General features: G+C 38.3%; 1 protein-coding gene and 1 non-coding gene across 3 annotated transcripts; both read right to left on the reverse strand.

Annotated features, from left to right (window-relative positions):
• Positions 1 to 691: 691 nt before the first annotated feature.
• On the reverse strand, positions 692 to 10,443 carry LOC136216558 (protein ARABIDILLO 1-like). 2 transcript variants are annotated; one of them, XM_066003101.1, is made up of 13 exons: positions 10,203 to 10,443; positions 8,341 to 10,074; positions 7,964 to 8,122; positions 7,797 to 7,877; positions 7,549 to 7,680; positions 6,314 to 6,441; positions 5,726 to 5,813; positions 4,816 to 4,910; positions 3,146 to 3,209; positions 2,737 to 2,912; positions 2,147 to 2,368; positions 1,138 to 1,222; positions 692 to 1,037 (listed from the first exon to the last, which is right to left on the reverse strand). In XM_066003101.1, the coding sequence occupies exons 2-13, from the start codon at positions 9,694 to 9,696 to the stop codon at positions 861 to 863; spliced, it is 2,763 nt and encodes a 920-aa protein (XP_065859173.1). In that variant the 5' UTR covers positions 9,697 to 10,074; positions 10,203 to 10,443; the 3' UTR covers positions 692 to 860. The 2 variants fall into 2 exon arrangements, with proteins under 2 accessions (XP_065859173.1, XP_065859172.1); XM_066003100.1 differs by having other exon boundaries at positions 10,156 to 10,443.
• Positions 10,444 to 19,344: 8,901 nt separating this feature from the next.
• LOC136221296 (small nucleolar RNA R71) lies at positions 19,345 to 19,451 on the reverse strand. Its single transcript, XR_010685070.1, has one exon. It is a non-coding gene; the product is annotated as a small nucleolar RNA R71 (small nucleolar RNA).
• Between the last annotated feature and the right edge of the window lie 2,932 nt (positions 19,452 to 22,383).

The following is a 22,383-nucleotide window of genomic DNA, read 5'->3' on the forward strand; positions in this document are numbered from 1 at the left end:
CATCATGCTCCCTTTTTAGCTCGTTCAGGATCTCTTGGACCGATTTCACGTTGTAGATGAGTTGTTTGGTAACACTATCGAGGGACTTTCTCCTTTCTAGGATTGAGAAATACCTTGACCGAGTGAAGTTTCTCCTTATTTATAAGATTCTGAGAATATTTTGGAAAAATCGTAGTGTCTTAACCATATTAAATGTTCGAGACATTCGTAGGGATGAATAACGAAACGTATCATTTGATTGGACCATATGAATTTAGCATATGCTAAATACAAGCCGTGAAGGTTACTCTTGAACTAAACATGCTCATTTCATTGCTCCACGTGTCCAACACGATTTTTTTTTCCACCGTCATTCTAGTTTTGGTCCACACAAAACTACCAATCACATACCGGCACATTTTTATTTTATTTTATTTACCATTTAGAACTTGCTACCAAATTGATGTACAAAGTTCATTTCTGTTTGTTGATCCCTTTATCTGCAGAAACTTTGCAAGATGAACATTCATGGAAGACTTATCAGCAAATACAGAGAAAGAGAAGACAACTTATAAATAATTATTTACTTGTTCCTTGATCAATCCCCCACCAAAAGTACTTTCAACATATTTGTCCGGGACTAGAACCGATCAGCTCCAAACGAATTGTTACAAAAAGTAAGGAAAAAAATCACTCTCAAAACCGGAAAAACTGTATCTAATTAGCCAGTAAGCGAGACGTGAGAATTGAGAAGATAAAAGAAGTTTACATTGCTTGAGCTTTCATTGTATATGGAGAAGATTACAGAGCAAAACACTTCTTTCTTTCCTTCTTTCCTTCACTAACAGAGTAAAATCTAAGGCTAGGATTCACAACTCCCTTTATATTGCAGCTTCTATCTTGTGGTGTTCGAGATTACGCAGTACGATTCTCGCAAATATTTTGGCTTCCAGTGGTGCAGTTGCTGCTGCTGCTGCAGCTCGGACAACTCGTGCAGCTCCAGCATTTTGCATCAGACTTGCGTGGTGCATTGCGTGTCGGCCACCAGGAATCGTAAACTGCATAAATTTAAATTTCACCCAATTAATCTCGATGAACGATAAAACATAAATAACGATGAAATTGAAGAAGTTCGTGATAGAACTTCACTTCTACTACCTGAAGAAGAGCAAATGCAGCACAAGCCTTGAGTATAGAAGACGTGTTTCGTAACATTGCAACGAATCGTCCGATTTCAGCTCCACTATATCCGTGCAAAAGGAGCAGTTAAAGGAAAGAAAAATCGAGTCACGAAGAATATCAACAAAATAATAGGTATTCAAGTTGCATAAAAATAAGTAATTCATGAAAATAGAGTGATAGTCAAGTCGTATCGAAATAATTCACGAGAAAATCAACTGTTGTTCGAGATAAATCGAGAATTGCACACAAAACAAAGAGAGTGCAACAAGAATTCAGTCAGAAAATCAGCATTTCATATTGATAGACATTCAACAACAAATTTTATTGATTTTCATCTGTGTTGCACCGAAATGGGAACGCAAACTGATACCGAATGGAAACCGACACCAGGAAACCATAGTTGTAAAAGATATAAGAAACGGAAATGTGCTAAGCGAGGGTCCGGGGAGGGGTCCCACCACAAGGGTGTATTGGGGGCAAGCCTTCCCCTGCCAATTTTTTTTGGCAAGAGACCGCTCCTAAGACTCAAACCCGTGACCTCTCGGTCACATGACAACAACGTTTACCGTTGCGCCAAGGCTCGCCCTCAATATTTTGCACATATAAAATAAGAAAATTAAATGTAAATTTATATAATAGGAAAGAAGAAAAGTTTTTTCATTTTAAACATTTGAAGGAAATGATCTATAAAAAATTACGGATTCGATAAATGTGACTAACAAGTGATCATAAACAGATTAGAAGATTTGATAATGTGTCGTCTCCTAAAAGCATATTGTTATTTTAAGAAACAGGTTTCTAAATAGTAACAAACGAGTTTCCAGTTCTCTTAAATTATAGAAGTGTGACCCGAAACGTAAAGTTTCGTTGAAACATGGAAACTCTTCGAAACCAAGGTCTCCGTGCAACTTAGATTTTCATGAATGATGCTAACACAAATGGAAGTTTCGTGCAATCTCATATGAGGAAGGAAGGGAAACAAAACCTGCATCTCAGATGTCCGGCTTCTTGAATACGAGCCCTCTCCGTTACTTGTGTCAATGCCGCTGGAGCTGATGAAGCAGCAGCAACAGTAAATGTTTGCTGATCAGAAAATGTAAGCACAAAAACTTCAATGTTCTTCAAAGCCATCCTTCTAGCCCCGTCTAAACTCACACTCTTTGAGGTGCTTTCGGTTGAAGTTCCTATCAATGCAAATTCATCCATTCTGCACGGAGCAGTACATGTGTCATTTTCGATAAATCAGCTTTCGGTTGAGGGTAAAATACATCCATGGTCCCTGAACTATAGCACTACTAACATAAGGTCCCTAAACTTCACTTCGTGACATAAAAGTCCTTAAACTTTACCTTATTGTAAAGTTTAAGTCCAAATCAAAGAAAATCTGTTTAAAAAATTAAAGAAAGGATGACTTAGACAAGTTTGACTACATCATTGACTCTTTTTTAACCATGTCACCGTAAATTATGGTCAAATACTTATTCGTTCTCGAGTCATCCAAATGGTAAAGACAAAAGTACTTTCAAACGAATCTACGGAATCTCAAGAGGATTCAAAGCATTGTTTTATCTGTACCTTCCATCGAACATATATGCCAATGCCAGTGCAGCCATGAAGCGTGCCATCTTTGATGCGGAAGAAGAACATAGATGCACAAGTGCAGGAACTCCTCCTTCCTCTACTATCCGAAGGGCATTACCCGGGTTAAAAGCAAGATTCCAAAGAGCTCCTGCAGCAGTTTCATGGACATCCTAGAAGCATAGAACAAACGTTTTAATTTTATTTTTATAGAAACTATCCATGTATTAACGAATTGAAAGAGGCGCAAAAACATGTATAATGAATATCGAAGTTGCCTCGAAAAAGAAAAAGAGACAAAAATGAGCTATCAGGTCATAACTAGAATATCAGATAAGGGAGACAATACGGACTCATTAGTGGTTCAGCATTTTATCAACCACTACAAAGAGATCGAAGTACAAACCTCAGCGTCGGATCGTGCCAGAGCAATCAGAGGCGGAACACCTCCTTCTCGTCCAATGGCAATACTAATAAATACCAAAAGAAATATCAAACGTTAGCACTAAAATAACATCTTTGTCGAAAAGAAATTGCATACACCATAGAGCCAAGAGCAACTAGAACATACAATTGCTAAGGAAACCGCAAAACGATATTTCTAAAATTTATAGGAAACTGTAACGTGGGAGAAACGTGTAAATGATAAAATATATAGATATATCTACAAATTTGTCAAACTATAAAAATGTATACTAAAACCAATAATGAAGCCCCTGAACTTCGATGGTTTTAAGGATTGGGCCCTGATCATTTATTTTTCCAAATTAAGCCCCTTGACTTTAATTTTCACACACATTGAGCCTCTCACTAACGGTTCCGTTAGCTAAGCCGTTAGTGGAGGCTCAATTTGTGTAAAAATTAAATATCAGAGGCTTAATCCTTAAAACCTTAAAAATTCAAGGCTTAATCCTTAAAACCTTAAAAATTCAAGGCTTAATCATGTGTTTTGACATTTATTTATTTAATTAATTATCTTATTATTACTTTTTCAAGATGATAAATAAATAAAATTTTAAGTTTTATTTTTTCTAAATTTTGAATACATGTAAGTCCAAAGACTAAAGAAATTGACATGAAAAATAAAAGATTCAAGAAAATGACTATTTGAATTAATAATTGAATTCCAAACTAATATATAAAAAGGACTAATTAAAAAAATCGATAAAATAAGTTATACTAACTAAAGTCATATACAAGCCTATTATATTAGCTAACTTATAATAAATTTAGTATATTCAATTCATGCTCATTTTTTATTATTATATGAAAAAATCATATTAAGCCCCATGATCTTTAACTTTTATTGATTAAGCCCCTGGTCTTTATAATTTTATTGATTAAGCCCCTAATCTTTAATTTGCACATGCATTTAGCCCTTCACTAACAGTTTATTTAGCAGAAAGGTTGGTGAGGGGCTCAATGTGTGTGAAAACTAAAGTTCAAGGGCTTAATCTGGAAAAATAAATGATCAGGGGCTCAATCCTTAAAACCATGAAGGTTCAGGGGCTTAGTTATGTGTTTAGCCTTGAATTTTTTTACATATATACATAAAAAATACATAGAAATCACATAATAGAGATTAAAAAAAAGAGGTTTTTTTCGTTTTGAAAGCTTGTAGATGATGATCTAGAAAATATTAAGAATTTAATGAACATGTGATTTGCATTGATGCACTTCTGAAAACACACTACATCCTAGGAAACGAGATACCAGATTAAGAAATGAGCTTCCAATTTGTTCAAATTACAGAAACATGACCCGAAACATTTTGTACAAGTTTCTGGGAGTTTCGGTTTCCGAAGCGTGAAATGCTTTTAAATCAAAGTTACTGCGCAACATAACTTTTTTCTGAAAATAGATGGGTACCTCTACCCTAAGGGGTAAAAGATATCAGACGAGTATCCGATGATGGGTACCTCTACGGTAAGGGGTAAAATATATCGGACGAGTATCCGATGAGTCTGGAGACAGCTAAACTTAAAGCATCATTTTCTAATAGATCAGAACTTTCTAAGGACTTCGAATACATAAAACAAAGGAAAAGCAAATTAACAAAATAAATTAATTCGATACCTATTGGCTTCTGATACCGACAATCCCCAGAGAGCTCCAGCTGCCCTCTCTTGAAGACCTGGGGAGGCATTCGAACACGATTGTGCAAGAGCAACCTGAATAGCCAACGAGATAAAACCTTCAATATGCAGCAACACTTCCAACTATATACAGCATACTACAATCAAGTAATTGCAATCATATGAACTCCTCGGGGTGAAAATTTGAAAAGCTAAGAAACAGATTCCTACTTCTCAGAATATTGTAGTTCCACTAGTAACTATAGCTCAAAATTCTGACAAGGAATAAAACATTTCTCAGAAGCCCTAGGTTGACCAAGATTTCATATATATAACGTCACGAATAAGATTTAAGACATCAACCGAATAACAATAAGCATATCTGATTAACAAAGCTGAAGAAAATACCATTCACATTTACGAATTCTGATTCTTAGTAAGCAAATTGATTCAGCTAAACGAAAAACAATTAGCTAAACGAGATAAGAAGCAGACTTCAGTTAAAACTCAAACTATAATATCAATTAGATACAAAATCCTACCCTTGAGGAAATGCAAAGAGTGAAATCGGTGATAATTAACACGGCCATCTCCCATATTCCTAAGAAATCACACACGAAGTCGCATATAGAGAATGTTGGCTTAAGCAGCACATTACATCCTAGGAAACGAGTTTCCAATTTTTTTAAATTGCGGAAACATGACCCAAGATGTTTCGTATAAGTTTCTGAGAGCTCAGTTTCCGTAACGGGTATGGAAACGTGAAATGCTTTAAAATCAAAGTTTTCGCGTAACAACATCACAAACTCTTTTGGTCAACTAACCTGCCACTAGCACATCCTATAAAGCATTTCTTATTGCAACAGGTTACAGCTAAGAAGATTCATCATTTAGCAAGTACAACATCATACCAAGGCCTCAACGCCACCAGCGGCTGCAATTGCTTCTCGATTCCTGTCATCAAATGATAAGTTCCACAAAGCACCAGCGGCTTCCTGCCTGTTTAACGAGTCATTAAAATAAAATCACTTAGGAAATTCTCTAACAAATAGTATGATGTTTTGTTCTCAGGGATAAAGATAATCTCTAATGTGTAATGTAATCAAAGCAGCTAGATAGGCAATCTTCCAAATGTACCCGTATTTAATGTCTACTATGATCAACGAACAAATATGAGATACGTGTAGTAATCCACAATGAATTTGCCTAAAATTAGCAACAATAAAAATTTGAAACATTATTGTTGCTAAATTCAAATTTAGGCAATTCCATTGTTTTTTTCTGTAAATCTAAATTACGCAACATTAATATCATCCAGAGGTGCAATAATGATTTAATACAACGTCTTCATGATAATAAGATAGATAACGATAACAATTAGGGAAATCATGTGTAAAAGTCTATCTTAAAACTATAACAACCACACTTTCTTCAACTGTGAAAGTTGAAAGTGCGCTACCTTTTTACGATGGAGGGAGTAAGAAACTCTCAAGAATTACCTAACACCTTCATGTAGCGAACGTGTAAGTTGAACAAGTGCTTCAAGAGCACCGGCCTCTTGTCCAACAGCAGCATTGTTGGTATTGCTATCTCCATGAGCAGCCAAATTAGCTAAGGCACGAGCAGCCTGGCAGAATCATAGTTGACAAATTAATATGCTATATCACACATTCCACAAACACAAAACACACGCCTCGTCACAGAGGGAGACACACAATGACAGTAGATTTGAAATTAAAAAACAAAACAAAAAAAAGGTTATATGTTACTATCCTACGTTGCACGGAAACAAAAATTAGCTAGGAAACGGTAATGGGAACGGAAAAGAAACGGGAAACGGACACGAAACGCAGAAACGCTAATGAAGAAGAGTTTCCGTGCAACATACTGTCAAATTAAAACTTGAATTAGCTAGACTTCACCCTTGAATTGATATTTTTATCATAAATTAAGCTAAGAAGCTACTCAACTCGAGTACTTAGATACTCATACTTGGTTCGACTTGTTACATGCTATTCAAAATACTAGAGTTCAAGCTTATCAAGTCGAACTCGAGTATCTCTACTGAGTCAACTTCAAGTAACTCATGATCAGCTTGACTCACATACTCGTAGAGAACATTCGATCTGTCAAATATAATTAGAGCCGCCCATATGCGTTGAGCACAATGATTTCAGTCAGTACAACATAAATTATAGTTAGAACAAAGTACAAAAGGAAACAAATTATGTATGAAAGTAAGAATTGCAGGACACTGTGAATTTTGGAGATTGGAATTGTATCATTAAATTCAATTACAGCTTATGAAAGACGTGCAATTCATACTGCTGTCACCACTCACCGCTATCCAAAACCAAAGCTTAATATAGGATAGCTGGCAATTTCATGTTTCGTGTCAAAATCGTGTTATCTCATATATATGTTCCACATGGTTATATATGATATAAATGCTAGAAAAATGATTGTCATGTCAATTGTGTCGTGTCAGAAATTGTGTCTTCGTGTCAGAAATTGCCACCCCAGCATAACTTGAACCTTAGTCTATTATGGCTCAAAATCTTTGTAATTATGTCGTTTTCTTATGACTTATTCAATGAGACAATAGCCAAACAAGATGCAATCCCTAATCTCGTGGAGATAACGGTTTATTTTGTAACTGTTTTTCTTACATATCTCACTATGTACCTTTCTTATTTGCTCAAAAAAGATGAGCAGAAAATGGAAAATAACACACCTGCTCTTGCACTCCTTCAAACTTGCAGTTACGAGCAAGCATTACTAAAGCATGAACACCGCCTGCTAGGGCGACCTCCATGCTACACTTGTCATCAGCTGCCAAATTTGCCAAAGCACCAGCGGCACGTTCCTGAAAAACACACAAATCAAAACCAACCAAAGAATGAGGATAACATAATGCACAAGTGCACACAAATGAAGTATTTAATGCGCTTAAAATGTCGCAGAGGTTATTAGAGACTCGACCAGAACTCCATCACCACCAGAGGACCATTTGAATATAAGATCAACTAAAGCTTTTACTCCACCAGCCTCAGCAATTGCACCCTATCAAAAAGAATTGCGCAGACACTATCAGAACATAGAATAGATCATTTGTAATGATAGAAGCAATAAAACACGAGGTATCTGACCTTGTGCTCTTCCCCAACTGAAAGATTCCAAAGTCCTCCAGCAGCCTCTTCGGCCACCAGCCTGTTCATTGACCTCGCCAACCCCGCAAGAATACTAATTCCTCCTTCTTCTGCAACAGCTTTTGCAACATTCGCATTCACAGACAAATTTGCTATAGCCTACACAATTTAACAAATAAATATATATTCAAGTGATATCGGCAAAGTCAGCTGAATATTAAGTTCCGATATTAGACTGAAAATCTGATGGTAGAGTATATACAACACAGTCATAAAACATGTGAGCTTATAGGGTACTCGATGAATCGGAAATACATTTAACATGATACGACATACAGCTACAATTACTGTCAATATACATCAGAATATGAAAGCACCTTAGCAGCCTCTGACTGAAGGCCTTCCCTCCAGGATTTGGCGAGGTCTAGAAGGAGGCGTACACCACCATCTCGCATAACAGCCTCGGCTCGTCCACAATCGATGCTAGCATTTTCATCATCGATGACCACAAAAGTTGCAAGACCTGTAGCTGCCCTCTCTTGAACATCCTCTTGTGAACTCTGCATTAAACTGAGTAAAACTGAAGCACCTTGCTTTAGCCAGAAGTCGTCCAAACCTTGTGGATTGATCTCCGCAGTACGCAAAAGTGTATGAGATAGGATCCACTCAAGCCAAATCATTATATCATCTTGGTTTTTGTCATTAGTCTTTGAATTCCTCCAATCCGAAAACACATTTTTCGTTGTCCTTGAGATTGTAGTATCGGCAAATAAAGAACTTAGTCCTTTGAAAATGTCGGTGAAAAGGGCAATAACTAATTTGCCTTTGTATCTATTTGCACTGAAGGTGGCATCTTCTTCGAGAACTGAACAATTCAATGCGCACAAAACCTTCAAGCTAGGAGATGATGATAACAACCTAGCAACAGCAGTTGGACCTATATCGGTTCGTGAAACATCCAAGCCAATCAGTTTAGGTAGCTTGTGCCAAAGATGTGAAATCACACCCCATTTCATATTCGAAGTCCCTGCAACGGATAGGAAGCGAACAGATACTACATTTCCCAATGCAACCTCATCGACGTTTAGGCAGTCCAAAAACCCAATATCAATCAAATTTGAACAGTGCTTGGCCAAGGCATTGATGGCATCAGCAGAAACATCCCTAATTCCAGATAGCCGAAGTTTCTTCAGATTAGAACAGCAAAAAGCTATTGCTCTGATAGCATCACTACTTATTCTCTCACAAAAGTCAGGCCCAAGTTGAAGGCTTTCAAGCAACTCGTGTCGAGCCACGATCACAGAAAACGTTGCATCTGTTATTTTCCTACAATAATCACCACTTATTTCACGCAAATTCCTCGCTTGAAGATGTATTACCGCATCAGCTGACTCTGCCCCACGAAACCTAAGTTTCTTAAGATGTACACATCTAGAAGCAAGTGAAGCTGCCATACCAGCATCACATTTATGGGCACGTAGATCCAACGAATTCCACAAGCATGGAGAAACACCTAGAGCCCTCCATGTCTTACATGTGGACGACATACTTGCCCGGTCACGATAATTCAGACACGAAAGTAGCTGAATTACAGTGTCATCAGGCAAAGTAGTCCAATCTACAGCCTCATTGCTATCAGAACACGAAACCTCATCTTCAATTTCAGGAAAGCAAGGCAAAACCACCTTATCTACACCCTTCTTCGCCACTTTACGCCGCACCCTACGACTCATCTCTCAATCAAATCAGAAAGAACCAGGTACTTATTATACCTACAGACAGACCTCAAACACCTAAATCCTATCAACAGAGAAGAAAGGAAAAGCAATACCCATCAACACCTACCTTGACCTTGATACCTAAAAACCTGAAATCAATGCTGTTTCACCTCAAAAACCCCAATCCATCAACCAGTGATACAATTGCGCATATAAATCACACGGCAACAAGGATTTTTAATCTCTATATAGTCGAACAAGCAGTTAAGTTACAAATGCATTGCAGAGAAAGCAATCAAGCCTTCTCAAACCTGGTAACTCGAGCTTTCTGAGCTTCCGCGTAAACCCTCAAATCTTAAAGCTTCCGGATTAAATCAGTTGCCTTCCAAGGAACTGCAAAAGAAGAAGCGTCAATGAAGCTTCAATAGATTATAAGAAAACACCAACAATGATAGAATAGAAAACTCATAAAACCTCGGAAACAATTCAGGCGTGGCTAATACAGGTAATGAGAAACAAACCCTCAAAACATTAATCTTTCCTCCAATTTCTTTCTTCCTTTCTTTTTGATTATTGTTTGGGCAACAAATGTAAGAGACGAAGGGAAGAGATGTGTCTCTCTGTGTAATTGCGAAAAGGAGAAAGAAAGGAACTTTGGGGTTAGAATTACTGCATTGAGGCTGTGAGGGGTTCAAAGAGAAAGACGGTATGAAACTACAGCTCATAAGGAAGTATCAGCGGCCATCACCTCCATGGCACAATAGAATTTCTAATTTTCAATTTAATAAAAATTAATTAACTAATTTGTCTATATAAACAAAATTAATTAATCTTAATCTCTTAAAATTGATTTTTCTTTACTTTCTAGATTTTTTGTTTTTGTCTAACTAACAAAAATATGCAATTACATTACATTCTTTTTTTTCTTTCCATCCCGAGATGCGGGATCGTGCGGCCATTGATTCCAACTAGGAAATAAAGTCAGAACCAGCCTATCCGACTCGATTTTTAGAGCTTTGTAGGTATTTCTAGTGATGATATTTGCAGAGCTATCCATGTCATGAATACCCTTAGGACGATAAAGTTCTTTGTAACTATCTCAATGATCAAAGTTTCCTCATTTGGACCTATTTTTCAAAACAATCGAACGAGAACTCAAAGTTAGACTCTTAAATCTTATGATTGTCTTCGTAGACCATTTTCCTCTTTGTTGAATGATCTCTTTGTAGTCCTCCATTAATCACATTCATGACGCCCCGAGGAGCGCGTTCTGCAACCGGTGACTTCTTTGATTCAGTAGCAGGTGCCTTTGATGGCTTCTTAAGGAAGCAGTCTAATGTTCCCCTTTCTTCCATTTTATCTAGCTCGATTGCCAATTTCCTGCGTCTTTGGTGTTATGACACTCGCTCTTGTGGAAGCCACAATATGCTCTATTCTACGACGCCTGGTCGTTTCAATTAATTTTGGGGGTATTCAATGTGTCGCTTGCTCTACCTAGTATAGCACATCCTTCCTCGTGGCATGGAGAGACGTGAAGTTACATTATGTTAATTTTCAATTTAATAAAATTAATTAACTAATTTCTCTATATAAACAAAATTAATTAATCTTAATCTCTTAAAATTGATTTTTCTTTACTTTCTAGATTTTTTGTTTTTGTCTAACTAACAAAAATATGGAATTACATTACATCCTTTTTTCTTTCCATCCTGGGATACTACTTAATAAAGGACCGTGCGACCACTGATTCCAACAAGAAGATAAGGTCGGAACCAGCCTATCCGATTCGATTTTTAGAGCTTTGTAGGCATTTCTAATGATGATATTTACAGAGATATTCATGCCATGAACACCCTTAGACAATAAAGTTCTCGGTAACTATCTCAATAATCAAAGCATCCTCATGAACTTGTTTGGACATGTTTTTCGAAACAATCGAACGAAAACTCAAAGTTAGACTTTTAAAGCCTCTGCTTGTCTTCATTAGGCCCTTTTCCTCTTTGTTGAACGATCTCTTTGTGGTCCTCCATTAATCACATTCATAACACCCCGAGAAGCGTGTTCCGCAACCGGTGACTTCTTTCATTCGGTAGCAGGTGCCTTTGATGGCTTCTTAAGGATGCAGTCTAATATTCCCCTTTCTTCCATTTTATCCAGCTCAATTGCCAATTTCATGCATCTTTGGTGTTATGCTCTGTTCTACGACGTCTGGTTGTTTCAATTTTGGAGGTACTTGATGTGTTGCTTGCTCTTTTCTATCTAGTATAGCATCTCCTTCCTAGTGGCATGGAGAGGTGTGAAGTTACATTATGTTGATTTTTAATTTAATAAAATTAATTAACTAATTTCTCTAATAAAAAAATTAATTAATCTTAACCTCTTAAAATTGATTTTTCTTTACTTTTTAGATTTTTTATTTTTGTCTAACTAACAAAAATATGCAATTACATTACATTCTTTTTTCTTTCCATCCTGAGATGCTACTTAATAAAGGGATCGTGTGGCCACTAATTCCAAAACAGGAAATAAGGTCAGAACTAATCTATCCAAATCGATTTTTAGAGCTTTGTAGGCATTTTTAGTGATGATATTTACATAGCTACCCATGTCATGAACATCCTTAAGACAATAAAGCTTTCAGTGACTATCTCAATGATCAAAGCATCCTCGTGAGCTTGCTTAGGCATGTTTTCCAAACAGCGAACGAAAACTCAGAGTTAGACTCTTGAAGCCTCTACATATCTTAATATGCATTTTCCTCTTTGATGAGCGATCTCCTTGTGGTCCTCCGTTAATCACATTGATAACACCCTGAGGTGCACATTCTACAATTGGTGACTTCGTTCGTTTAGTAGCAAGTGCCTTTCATGACTTCCTAAAGAAGTACTCTAATATTCCCCTTTATACCATTTTATCCAGCTCGATTTCCAATTGCATGCGATCTTCCATGTTATGACCATCGCTCTTGTGGAAGTCACAATATGCTCTATTGCTACAGCGCCTAATCATTTCAACTTTAGGAGGTATTCAATTAATATGTTGCTTGCTCTTTTCTAACAATATAACACCTCCTTCCTCGTGGCATTGAGAGGTGTGAAGCTACACTCTGGTTGTTCCTTCTACCTTTTATGATCTATGTCGCTGTCTCCCTTGTGGTGGTGTTTCTGGTTGTTATCCGGGCCAGGGGTACAGCCTCAAGACTGAGGTGCCTGATTTGTATAATGGTCTTTTGGAACCGTTCTACCCAGGCTCACATGCTTTTTTGAGTTTATGTACCAAGTAGTTGAGATCTTAGATTGTTTTCCTTTCGAGTCTTGAAGTAATAAAGTGTTAAGAAAACTTGTCTGTCATCTGGTTGAAACTTGTGGTTGATCTGACAGGTAGATGCTCGTACCAATAGGAGGCTACCTCTTTTACGGTAGTTAGGAGGAGGCGGCACATAATGGTGTTGGTGGGCGTAGTAGTTCCAAGAGCCCTTCTAAAGTTCTTCACATGAGTTGTTGGATCCTCGACCCCATTATATTTCTCTAAGGAGGGGTATTTAAAACCTCTCGACATAGGCTCAAGCAAGATGGAGGTACACAATAGGGAGCTATTATATGTCACCTCTACCATATAGGCACCTATACTTACATCTGTCATATCAATCTCCAGCTTCCTTCAAAAGATCTTCGTCGTTGATTCCTTTTGCACAAGGCTCTGGTCATCTTCATTAGCGGGAGGATGTGCACTGGTGAGTTGTCCATCAGTCTCTAAGAGATATTGGTATAGCCTTCATTCTATCTCGCTAGTGTTTTTCTCGAGATCCATATATTGTAGAGCTTTTCAGTGCCTTACTCGTACCCTATGTGGAGACTGATTTATTTGGGCATCTCTAAGCCTTACACTTTTGTGTTGGAGACTTCTACACATCTGAACGTTTGTGTGATTTACGATGGTCTGCGAAGGACTCAAATTATTTTCTAGGCTTTGTTTGGTATGACGGGGAGTTAGATCTAGCCACATCTTCCTATGGCAGTCGTGGGGGAGTGATCTTCCCCGTATGAATCATTTCAACTGCTCTCATTGTAGGAGGAAAAGAGCGATCGTGAGTGAATGTTTCGGCGTTTGTGAGGAGTTCGTTATTTCTCTCTTAATCTCTTATTTATATTTTCTCACAAAGATTCTAGTGAAATATTCTTCCTACGAGGGAAGCTACAAACAGTGTGTTGCCTGGTAGAGCATATGATACAGTCTTTCTTTTTTTCCAACCTAATGGCTTCCTCAAAAGCGTCCAACTTTTCTTGAAACTCTGCCATTGCTGCTACATTCATGTTAGTGGCCTCTTGCATAATGCTCTTGTTATAGAGGAGTTATTTAGTTATACAGTCCATGAATTCCCTATTTGAAGGGTCCAGTGAACCTATGCATTCCTCGATATGCTTATTATGGTCTAAAGTGATTTAGAAGAGGCTTAGTGGATTGACATTAGTGTTTAAGGGTGTCTTGAACTCATGGATTAGGCATGAGGATGATGGATCTTTTGTGTTATTTTGCTGAGTCATAGTTGTGATTTTGTTCAATCCACCCTCACTGCACCAATTGGATACTAGTATATTTGTGTGGTAGTGCCCTAATGACATTGAAAACTCTTTATATGCCTGAAGTAAGACATAAAAAAATCAAAGTGAGGTCATTGACCAAAAACCCACTTTGATGCCTAATTTAGCAGAGTTTAGGATAAGAGCACTAAAAATTTGACTAATAATTCCAATATGTGTGTATGTACCTTGACTATAAAGTTGCATTCTATTTATAGGGTGTCAAGGGAAAATCCGGTAATCAATGAAGATGTTTGGCCTAACTCCATTTGAGGACAGGTTTCAGCTCCTGAGTGGTGAACATATTTTAAGTAGTTACTATTATACCCAAATTGAGATTCCTTAATCCCATGCGAGAATCATGGGTGCTGGTTTGGAGAGGATTCAGAGTACATCTTATTGGTCCATGCGTCTTAGAGGTGTTTTATTCCAATACAGTCAGATCAAAGGGTCTTTCTTGTTTCACACATCCATGTTAGCTTAAGATGAGGACACATATATCTTGATAGTATTTGTATGATATCAGATATCCTCCCCTTTGGTTATTTAACCTCTTCAGGGATTTAGTTGTCGTATGTCTTGTGGAGCCTTGTTCCAATTCTTGGGGAATGGTTCGACATTCCATAGATTTTTAATCCATCGGACATCCCTTTTGAAAGGGCTCAAAATTCATTTATGCGTACTTGATCTTTTTTACCTTCTAAGGAGGTGAGACATGGTATTGCCTTGCATCAGGATGCCATACCTAGTAGGCATACAGTCTTTCTTATATGCATCATTTCCACTGTTTCTTAACTATATAAGATGTGCGACACGTTCCCATAGGTGTTTAACCTAAATAAAATAGGCAAAAAAGAGTTCTGAGTTCTAATGAATGATGTCACCAAGGGTCTATTACTGACGGCTTTCCATCCGTCCTTCAGTAAAACTTATAAAAGGAGAATCAAGCAAGAACCTTTCCTTTTTCCGACCCCTACATTTCTTCCTGACTCCTGCATTTCTTCCAATTCTCCAGAAATTTATAAGTTTACTTTTCTCTTGGTTTTTCTTTTGTTTTATGAAAGTTTCAAGGCAAAAAAACTCTCCCAACCCAAACACACTCGTCATCATTGATCCCTCTTCTTTCAAGCATTCTAAAATCATGTCTCCCAGAAAATAGACCCCAAAAGAGATCTGACAAGGGCAAGAAAGTGATGACAGAGAAAAGCATAACCTTAAAGCTTGTGCGCAAGGTTCTGTCTTGATAACGTCCCAACTGGTATATTTGTCCATCAAATATCCAGAACTTGGCCAAATAGAGATGCACCTACCTGGTCTCATACAATGCATTGATGATGGATATAATGATGGCGAGAATAACTTTATTGGTGTTTATGTTCAATTATTTCTTTACGGTATAAGATTCCCCCTCCTTGGCCCCATTATTGTTGTTTTAGAGGAATTTCATATGTGCCCACGCTAGATGTCACCTAACATTTGGCTAGAATTGTTTGCTTTGAACAAGTTCTACATAAATTTAAATTAGGTACTAAATAGGGAAGTTGTCCATCAATTCTGGAAACCTACAAAGAGAAAGGGGAAGATGTCTGCTACTAAACTATAAGAGGTCGGACCTTGGGGCATCGGAGACCCACCTTCCTATCCAGCAAGGTAGACAATATTAAAGATTTTAAGAAAAAAGGGTTTTGGCTAGAACCAAAGAAAGGTCCTCCTGGCAGCTCATATCCGGAAGGTTTCCCTTTTAAAACTTTCAAGAATCTAGATCCAGCTAAGAAAGAGACCTGACAAAAACCACGAGCCTTAACCCTAGAGGAGGAGAGGTCTTTCAAATATATTTTGGCTTTTCGAAGCTTTTGACTATGCTGATATGATAGAGATGATCAATGAATAACATCTTTGTTTTGTGAAAGAAGAAGATGTAGTCTTCCATTTGCTTGGAGAAGACCGTTATGAAGAAATCCTTGAAGGTGATAAAAAAATTTTACTCTGCTCCTTTTTTCATTTTTCGGGTGCAGGAATGGCTTCTAATATGAGTGTCTATGCTCATATACTAGCGAGATAAAGATAAGATGTTGCCTTAGCTGATACACCGAATGTTGGAGTCCTTGAGGCTTCAAATGCACTAGGACATCGGCTGATGGGGCGTCAGTTGTTCCTTTGTCCACCTTCGAAGGATCATACCTTGAAACTTCCCCCACTTTGCCCAAAGTATGAAAGTTTATGGCTCCATTCAAATGATATCTTACTATGACTGAAGGGATTCCAACTATAAGGTTCAATCTCAAAATGATCCCCCAATAATTGTGATCATTCTGGTTCATAAGGGTGTTCCTTCGATGGGGGTTGGCCTTCCAAATGAAAAAGGCACAGTCGAAATTAAGGCGCATGTTGGATCAACTTCTTTCTATGCCCTTTAAAGTCCTATATCTTTACTTAACGGGGGTTGAGATGACTTCTCCATCGCCTTTCGCCACCTCAAAGCAGCATGTTCTTTAGATTAAGGCCCTTACTCATGTTCCTCCTATTGAAACCCAACTTTGGTTAAGTTTTGATTATGACAAAAATTACATTAAGGAATTAGATCCCTAAATTGTATAAAAAAATCAGAATTAATTATGCCACTATGTCATTTTCCCTTTCACATGACATAAGATATATGACAGACATTTGTTTTCATGTCGTCTGAATGTTTTGCGTGACACTATAATAAATTTATATCATCTGAAAGCTTAAGTGCAAACAACCTCAAATCACATGTAATGTTACGATGACACATGTCTTTCATCCCTAAAAAGTGCAATTTTAATTGAAAAGGTACCTAATCATCAGATGACACTTGTTATATATGACTGCTATGGTTGTCTGAAAACAAAAAAGCTGCAAATGAACTAAGTTACACGGCCATCCAAAACGTAACTCAAATTTAAGGCGCTCAAATATTTGACTAATATTTCAGCTCATATATAAACCAAAACCTACAGAGTAAATTAGGTTTCTTGCTTGAGCTCGATGATAGGCTTTAGCTCTCCCATCCCTCTCTTTTGGTTATCTCCATGGAAGCTTTCTACATGTAAATCTCTGTTTCTGAGATTGAAACACATAAATGGTAAGCCATATTTACTCTATTATTCGATGCATTAGGGTTTTATTGTTCCTTAATCTATCTTTTCCTGATCAAACCTGTAATAATCATCAGATATTGTTAGGCATGAAAATGACTACAATTAAACATGCTATTTGTAATGAATTAAGGGTGTTTTAGGAGTAATGTTACGTAAAAGAAGGTCTTATACGTGTTTTTATGCAGATTGGAAAAGATTAAGTCAAACAGACTGTAAGCAGCCTGTTTTGCACAAACCATAAGGAGATGAGCAACCTATGATCCAGCGGTCAAACGCTGCGTGTTTGATGACGGATAGCGACTTGACGAGTGGTAGGAGCGGCAGGAAGGAAAGGCAGGAAAAGAGCGGCTAAAAGTAACAAGATGACAAGAGTGTTCGACCCTTTAGTGTTCAAGGGTCAAAAATATCTTAACCACTTCTAGTAATCTAGGATCAATGAACAATTTATTTGGTTTTGTAATATTTTATCAAATACTTTCGGTACCGTTTGCTTTCCCTCCTATTTATAGACGTAGTGGGGGGAAAGGTCAAGATACCTTTTTGGGAACGAAAGATAGAAGTTTTTGGTAGAGAGAAAAGCTCTCTAAGAAGAAGATGACTCCATTGATGGAGTCTTGTAGATACAATGCAGACTGCTCACTCGGTAGTATGAGTGAGTAGTCATTTTGAACCAGTTCGGCCAGTTAGGGCCTGTTATGTACGTCTTTTATTGTCTTATTTATGAATGAATGTTGATACATTATGATGTGTTTGATAAAGCTTTCACTCTATTGCTTATGCATGTATGTTAGTGTTAGATGCATGATAGGGAACTGCTTGCATCTTCACGGAACTCTTTATCAAATGTCCAACCCCGAAGTAGGAATGTTAGGAGGTTGTATCAAGGGTTTTCGTTATTGAAATGTTGTTTCGACCGTAATGCAAGAAAGAACCAACCTTAGGGACGCTTACGGTTGTAGTAAGTCTTAGAATCTTAAGAACACACGAGAGTTGACTTAAGTGAGCATTAAAATAGAAACCTTGACTTCACTTTACTTTATTCATGAATAAATATGATGTTTAGAGACTGAAAGTAACATGTTCCGCTGTGCCTAGCCTGTTCTACCTTTTATCATTATCAAATACTCGTCTTTATAAGTTAAATCATTGACTTTGTCACCATTTCACAATATATCTCAAGATCAAGAATTCACACACCACGAACACCTTGTTCAACAAGGTTTTTCTAGTAAAATTTGGTCATCAATCCCTGTGGAGACGATACTCTATTTATCACTTTATTACTTGTTTCTAGTGCACTTGCTAGAGTCTGTTCAGAGGACAACAAGTTTTTGGCGCCGTTGCCGGGGATTGAAAGCAACAAAATTTATCTGAAAATTTCTGTGAAACAAGGTGTTTTTAATCTGTTTGCTAAGTAGTGCAGCCAGAAGTAGTTCTCTTACTATCTATGCGCAGAGCTGGACCACCAGTTTTTCCTATCGATATTGAGTTAGAAAGAACATGTAGATGAAATCAAGCGGAAGCTCGACGAGCAAGACAAAGAGAGCGATAAAGAGAAAGAAGGATGGATGGAAGAGTACCACCAGAACAACCAGTTCAACCACCTCCTGAAGAAGAAGGAGAGAACAATAATCCACCGTGTATTGTGTTGCCTAACAAAGGGAACAACATGTTTGAAGTGAAAGCATCTATGATACAAATGTTGCAAGCAGCAGTGCAATTCAATGGATACCAGCCGGAAGATCCAAACGGGCATATCCAGGAGTTTCATTACACTGTGCAACACTTTCCGATCAAACCGAGGAGTCTCCGATGACGTGATAAGGCTGAAGCTGTTTCCTTTTTCTCTTAAAGATAAAGCAAAGAACTGGCTAAAGAACCTACAGCCAGGAACCATTACCACTTGGGAAGAAATGGCCAGTGCTTTTCTAATGAAATACTTTCCACCTAGACAGGTCATCAAACTCAGAAATGAGGTGTCCCATTTCGTGCAAGAAGAGGACGAATCCTTGGCCGAGGCATGGGAAAGGTACAAAGAGCTGTTAAGGAGGGTACCAAATCATGGCATCCCCATGTGGATGCAAGTACATAATTTTTACAATGGAGTCACCAACACTTATAAAATCCAGATTGAATCCATTGCGAATGGTAACCCAGAGGATCTTGAACCGCAAGCCTTGTACGACCTGATTGAAAAAGTGGTAAGCACAAGTTATAATTGGCATTTAGCCAGGAGTGAAGGAAAAAGGACAGCAGATGGTGACATGGTTTCAAAGCTAACAACCCAAGTGGAACAACTTGCCAGGAAGTTTAGTAAGATCAATGTCTCATCTATTCATAGTGAACCACCATTTAATGATGTCTGTGATTTTTATGGAGGGCCTCACTTCAACATCAACTGTCCTGGAGTCAAGCAAGGGAAAGGTGAGCAGGAACAATGTGATTATGCTGGATATAATCAAAGGAACCCACCAAACCCATACTCCAATACATACAACCCAGCCACAAGAAATCATCCGAACTTCGGATGGACTGGACAGCCAAACCAGCAGGAGCAACCTAGATACTAGCAGCAGCAAGGAGGACATTACCAGAGGCAGCCTCAACAGCACTACAAACAGCCTGTTCCACCCAAGGAGGATGTTGAACATGACATAAAGACCATGATGATGCAATTTATGAAGCAGACACAGGCTTCAATCAAAAATTTAGAGACACAAGTTCATCAACTGGCTGCTTCATCATCAAAAGAAAAAGGGATAGTGCCGAGTAATACCGAACCAAACCCTAAAGGAGATGTCATGGCCATCACCCTGCGATCTGGTAAGGAAACTCACCCTCCTTTGTCGACTGATAAAAGTGCTAAGTGTGCAGGTACCTCTCAAAATGCTGAAGAAAAGAAGGAACAAGCTGTTCCTAGCCAAGAAGAGCCAGCCGGGGTGGAATTGACCGCTGATCGAGACCAGGAGGAACAAGGGAAGAGGTACAAACCACCTCCTTCCTATGTGCCACCTGTACCTTATCCGGCGAGGCTGATAAACAAGAAGCTTAAAGAGCAAAATTCAAAAGTGCTAGACACCTTGAGGAAGTTGCATATCAACATCCCCTTCGTGGAAGCACTTGCCCAGATGCCCACATATGCAAAATTCTTAAAAGATATCTTGTCCAATAAGAAGAAATTGGAAAATGTCTCGATGATCCAACTGAACAAGGATTGCTCTTCAATACTCCAGAACAAGCAGCAACTTCCGAAAAAGCTAAAGGATTCCATGCTCAATTGGCAAGTTAAATATTGAAAATGCATTGTGTGACCTAGGAGCAAGTATAAACCTAATACCATATTCTGTGTATGCTAAGCTAGGGCTAGGAGAACCACAACCAACTAGAATGTCCATTCAGTTGGCTGATAGGTCTGTATGTTACCCTAGAGGAGTCGTGGAAGATGTGTTAGTCAAAGTAGGAAAATTCATATTACCTGTTGATTTCATCATAATGGACATAGACGAGGACTTGCATGTTCCTATTATCTTAGGTAGATCGTTCTTAGCAACGGGTAAAACATTGATTGATGTAGGAGAATGACAATTATTTTTGCGAATTAATGGGGAGGAAATCATTTTCAAGATGAATGAGGCTATGAGACGAGCTAACACTAGTGATGACACATGTTATTTCTTATATGATTTCCAAAGTCTTTCTACTTCGCAGGAACAGGGACAGGACACTCTGGAGGCACTCTTGGGAGAAGAAGTGAATTTATATGAAGGAACATGTTGTTCCATTGAAACCAACGTTTCAACACTTCCTCTAGATCCCACTGTTCCTACTCATCAAGAACCACCTGAAATACCCACTGTGCCATTGTCTAAACCTGAACTAAAACCTTTGCCATCACACCTAGAGTATGCTTTTCTTGAACCACCAAGCGGAAGCCCGGTGATTATATCTTCAAAACTAACCCCTGATCAGAAAGCTCAACTCATGGAGGTATTGCGAAGAAACAAGGATGCTATTGCGTGGAAAATTGATGATATCAAGGGAATTAGTCCAGCAGTGTGTGTTCATAGAATTCTGATGGAAAAAGACCACAAGCCGTCTATCCAACCACAGCGCAGACTGAACCCCCACATGAAAGAGGTTGTGAGGAAAGAAGTGATCAAGCTGTTGGATGCAGGAATTATTTATCCCATCTCTGACAGTGTCTGGACCAGCCCTGTTCATGTAGTGCCAAAGAAAGGAGGTACCATAGTTGTTCTCAATGGAAAAAATGAATTGGTTCCCACACAGACCATAATAGGATGGCGAGTATGTGTGGACTACCGAAAGCTCAACGAGGCAACTAAGAAGGACCACTTCCCTTTGCCCTTCATTGATCAGATGCTAGAATGATTGGCGGGGTATGCATTTTACTGTTTCCTTGACGGATATTCAGGGTACAATCAGATTGCCATCCATTGTGAAGATCAAGAGAAAACAACCTTTACCTGCCCCTACGGGACTTATGCTTACAGACACATGCCGTTTGGATTATGCAATGCCCCAGCTACGTTTCAGAGATGCATAATGTCAATATTTCACGATATGGTGGAGCGGACTATGGAAATCTTCATGGATGATTTCTCCGTCTATGGAAATTCATTTGGAAGCTGTCTGAACTACCTGGAGGCTATGCTCATGCGATGTAGGGAGACCAATTTAGTCCTAAATTGGGAGAAGTGCCATTTCATGGTTACTGGCGGCATTGTTCTCCGGCATCAAATCTCTGAAAAAGGGATGGAAGTGGACAAAGCCAAGGTGGAAGTGATAGAGAAACTAGTTGTTCCTACTAACGTCAAAGATGTGAAAAGTTTCTTTGGACACGCGGGGTTCTACCGGAGATTTATAAAGGATTTCTCAAAGATCGAGTTACCATTGTCAGCATTGCTACATAAAGATGTAGACTTCTCCTTTGACACAAGCTGTGTAAAAGCATTCGAACTATTGAAAGGCAAGCTGATCAA

The sequence above is a fragment of the Euphorbia lathyris genome, chromosome 2, assembly GCF_963576675.1.
Source record: "Euphorbia lathyris chromosome 2, ddEupLath1.1, whole genome shotgun sequence".
NCBI classification, from domain to species: Eukaryota; Viridiplantae; Streptophyta; class Magnoliopsida; order Malpighiales; family Euphorbiaceae; genus Euphorbia; species Euphorbia lathyris.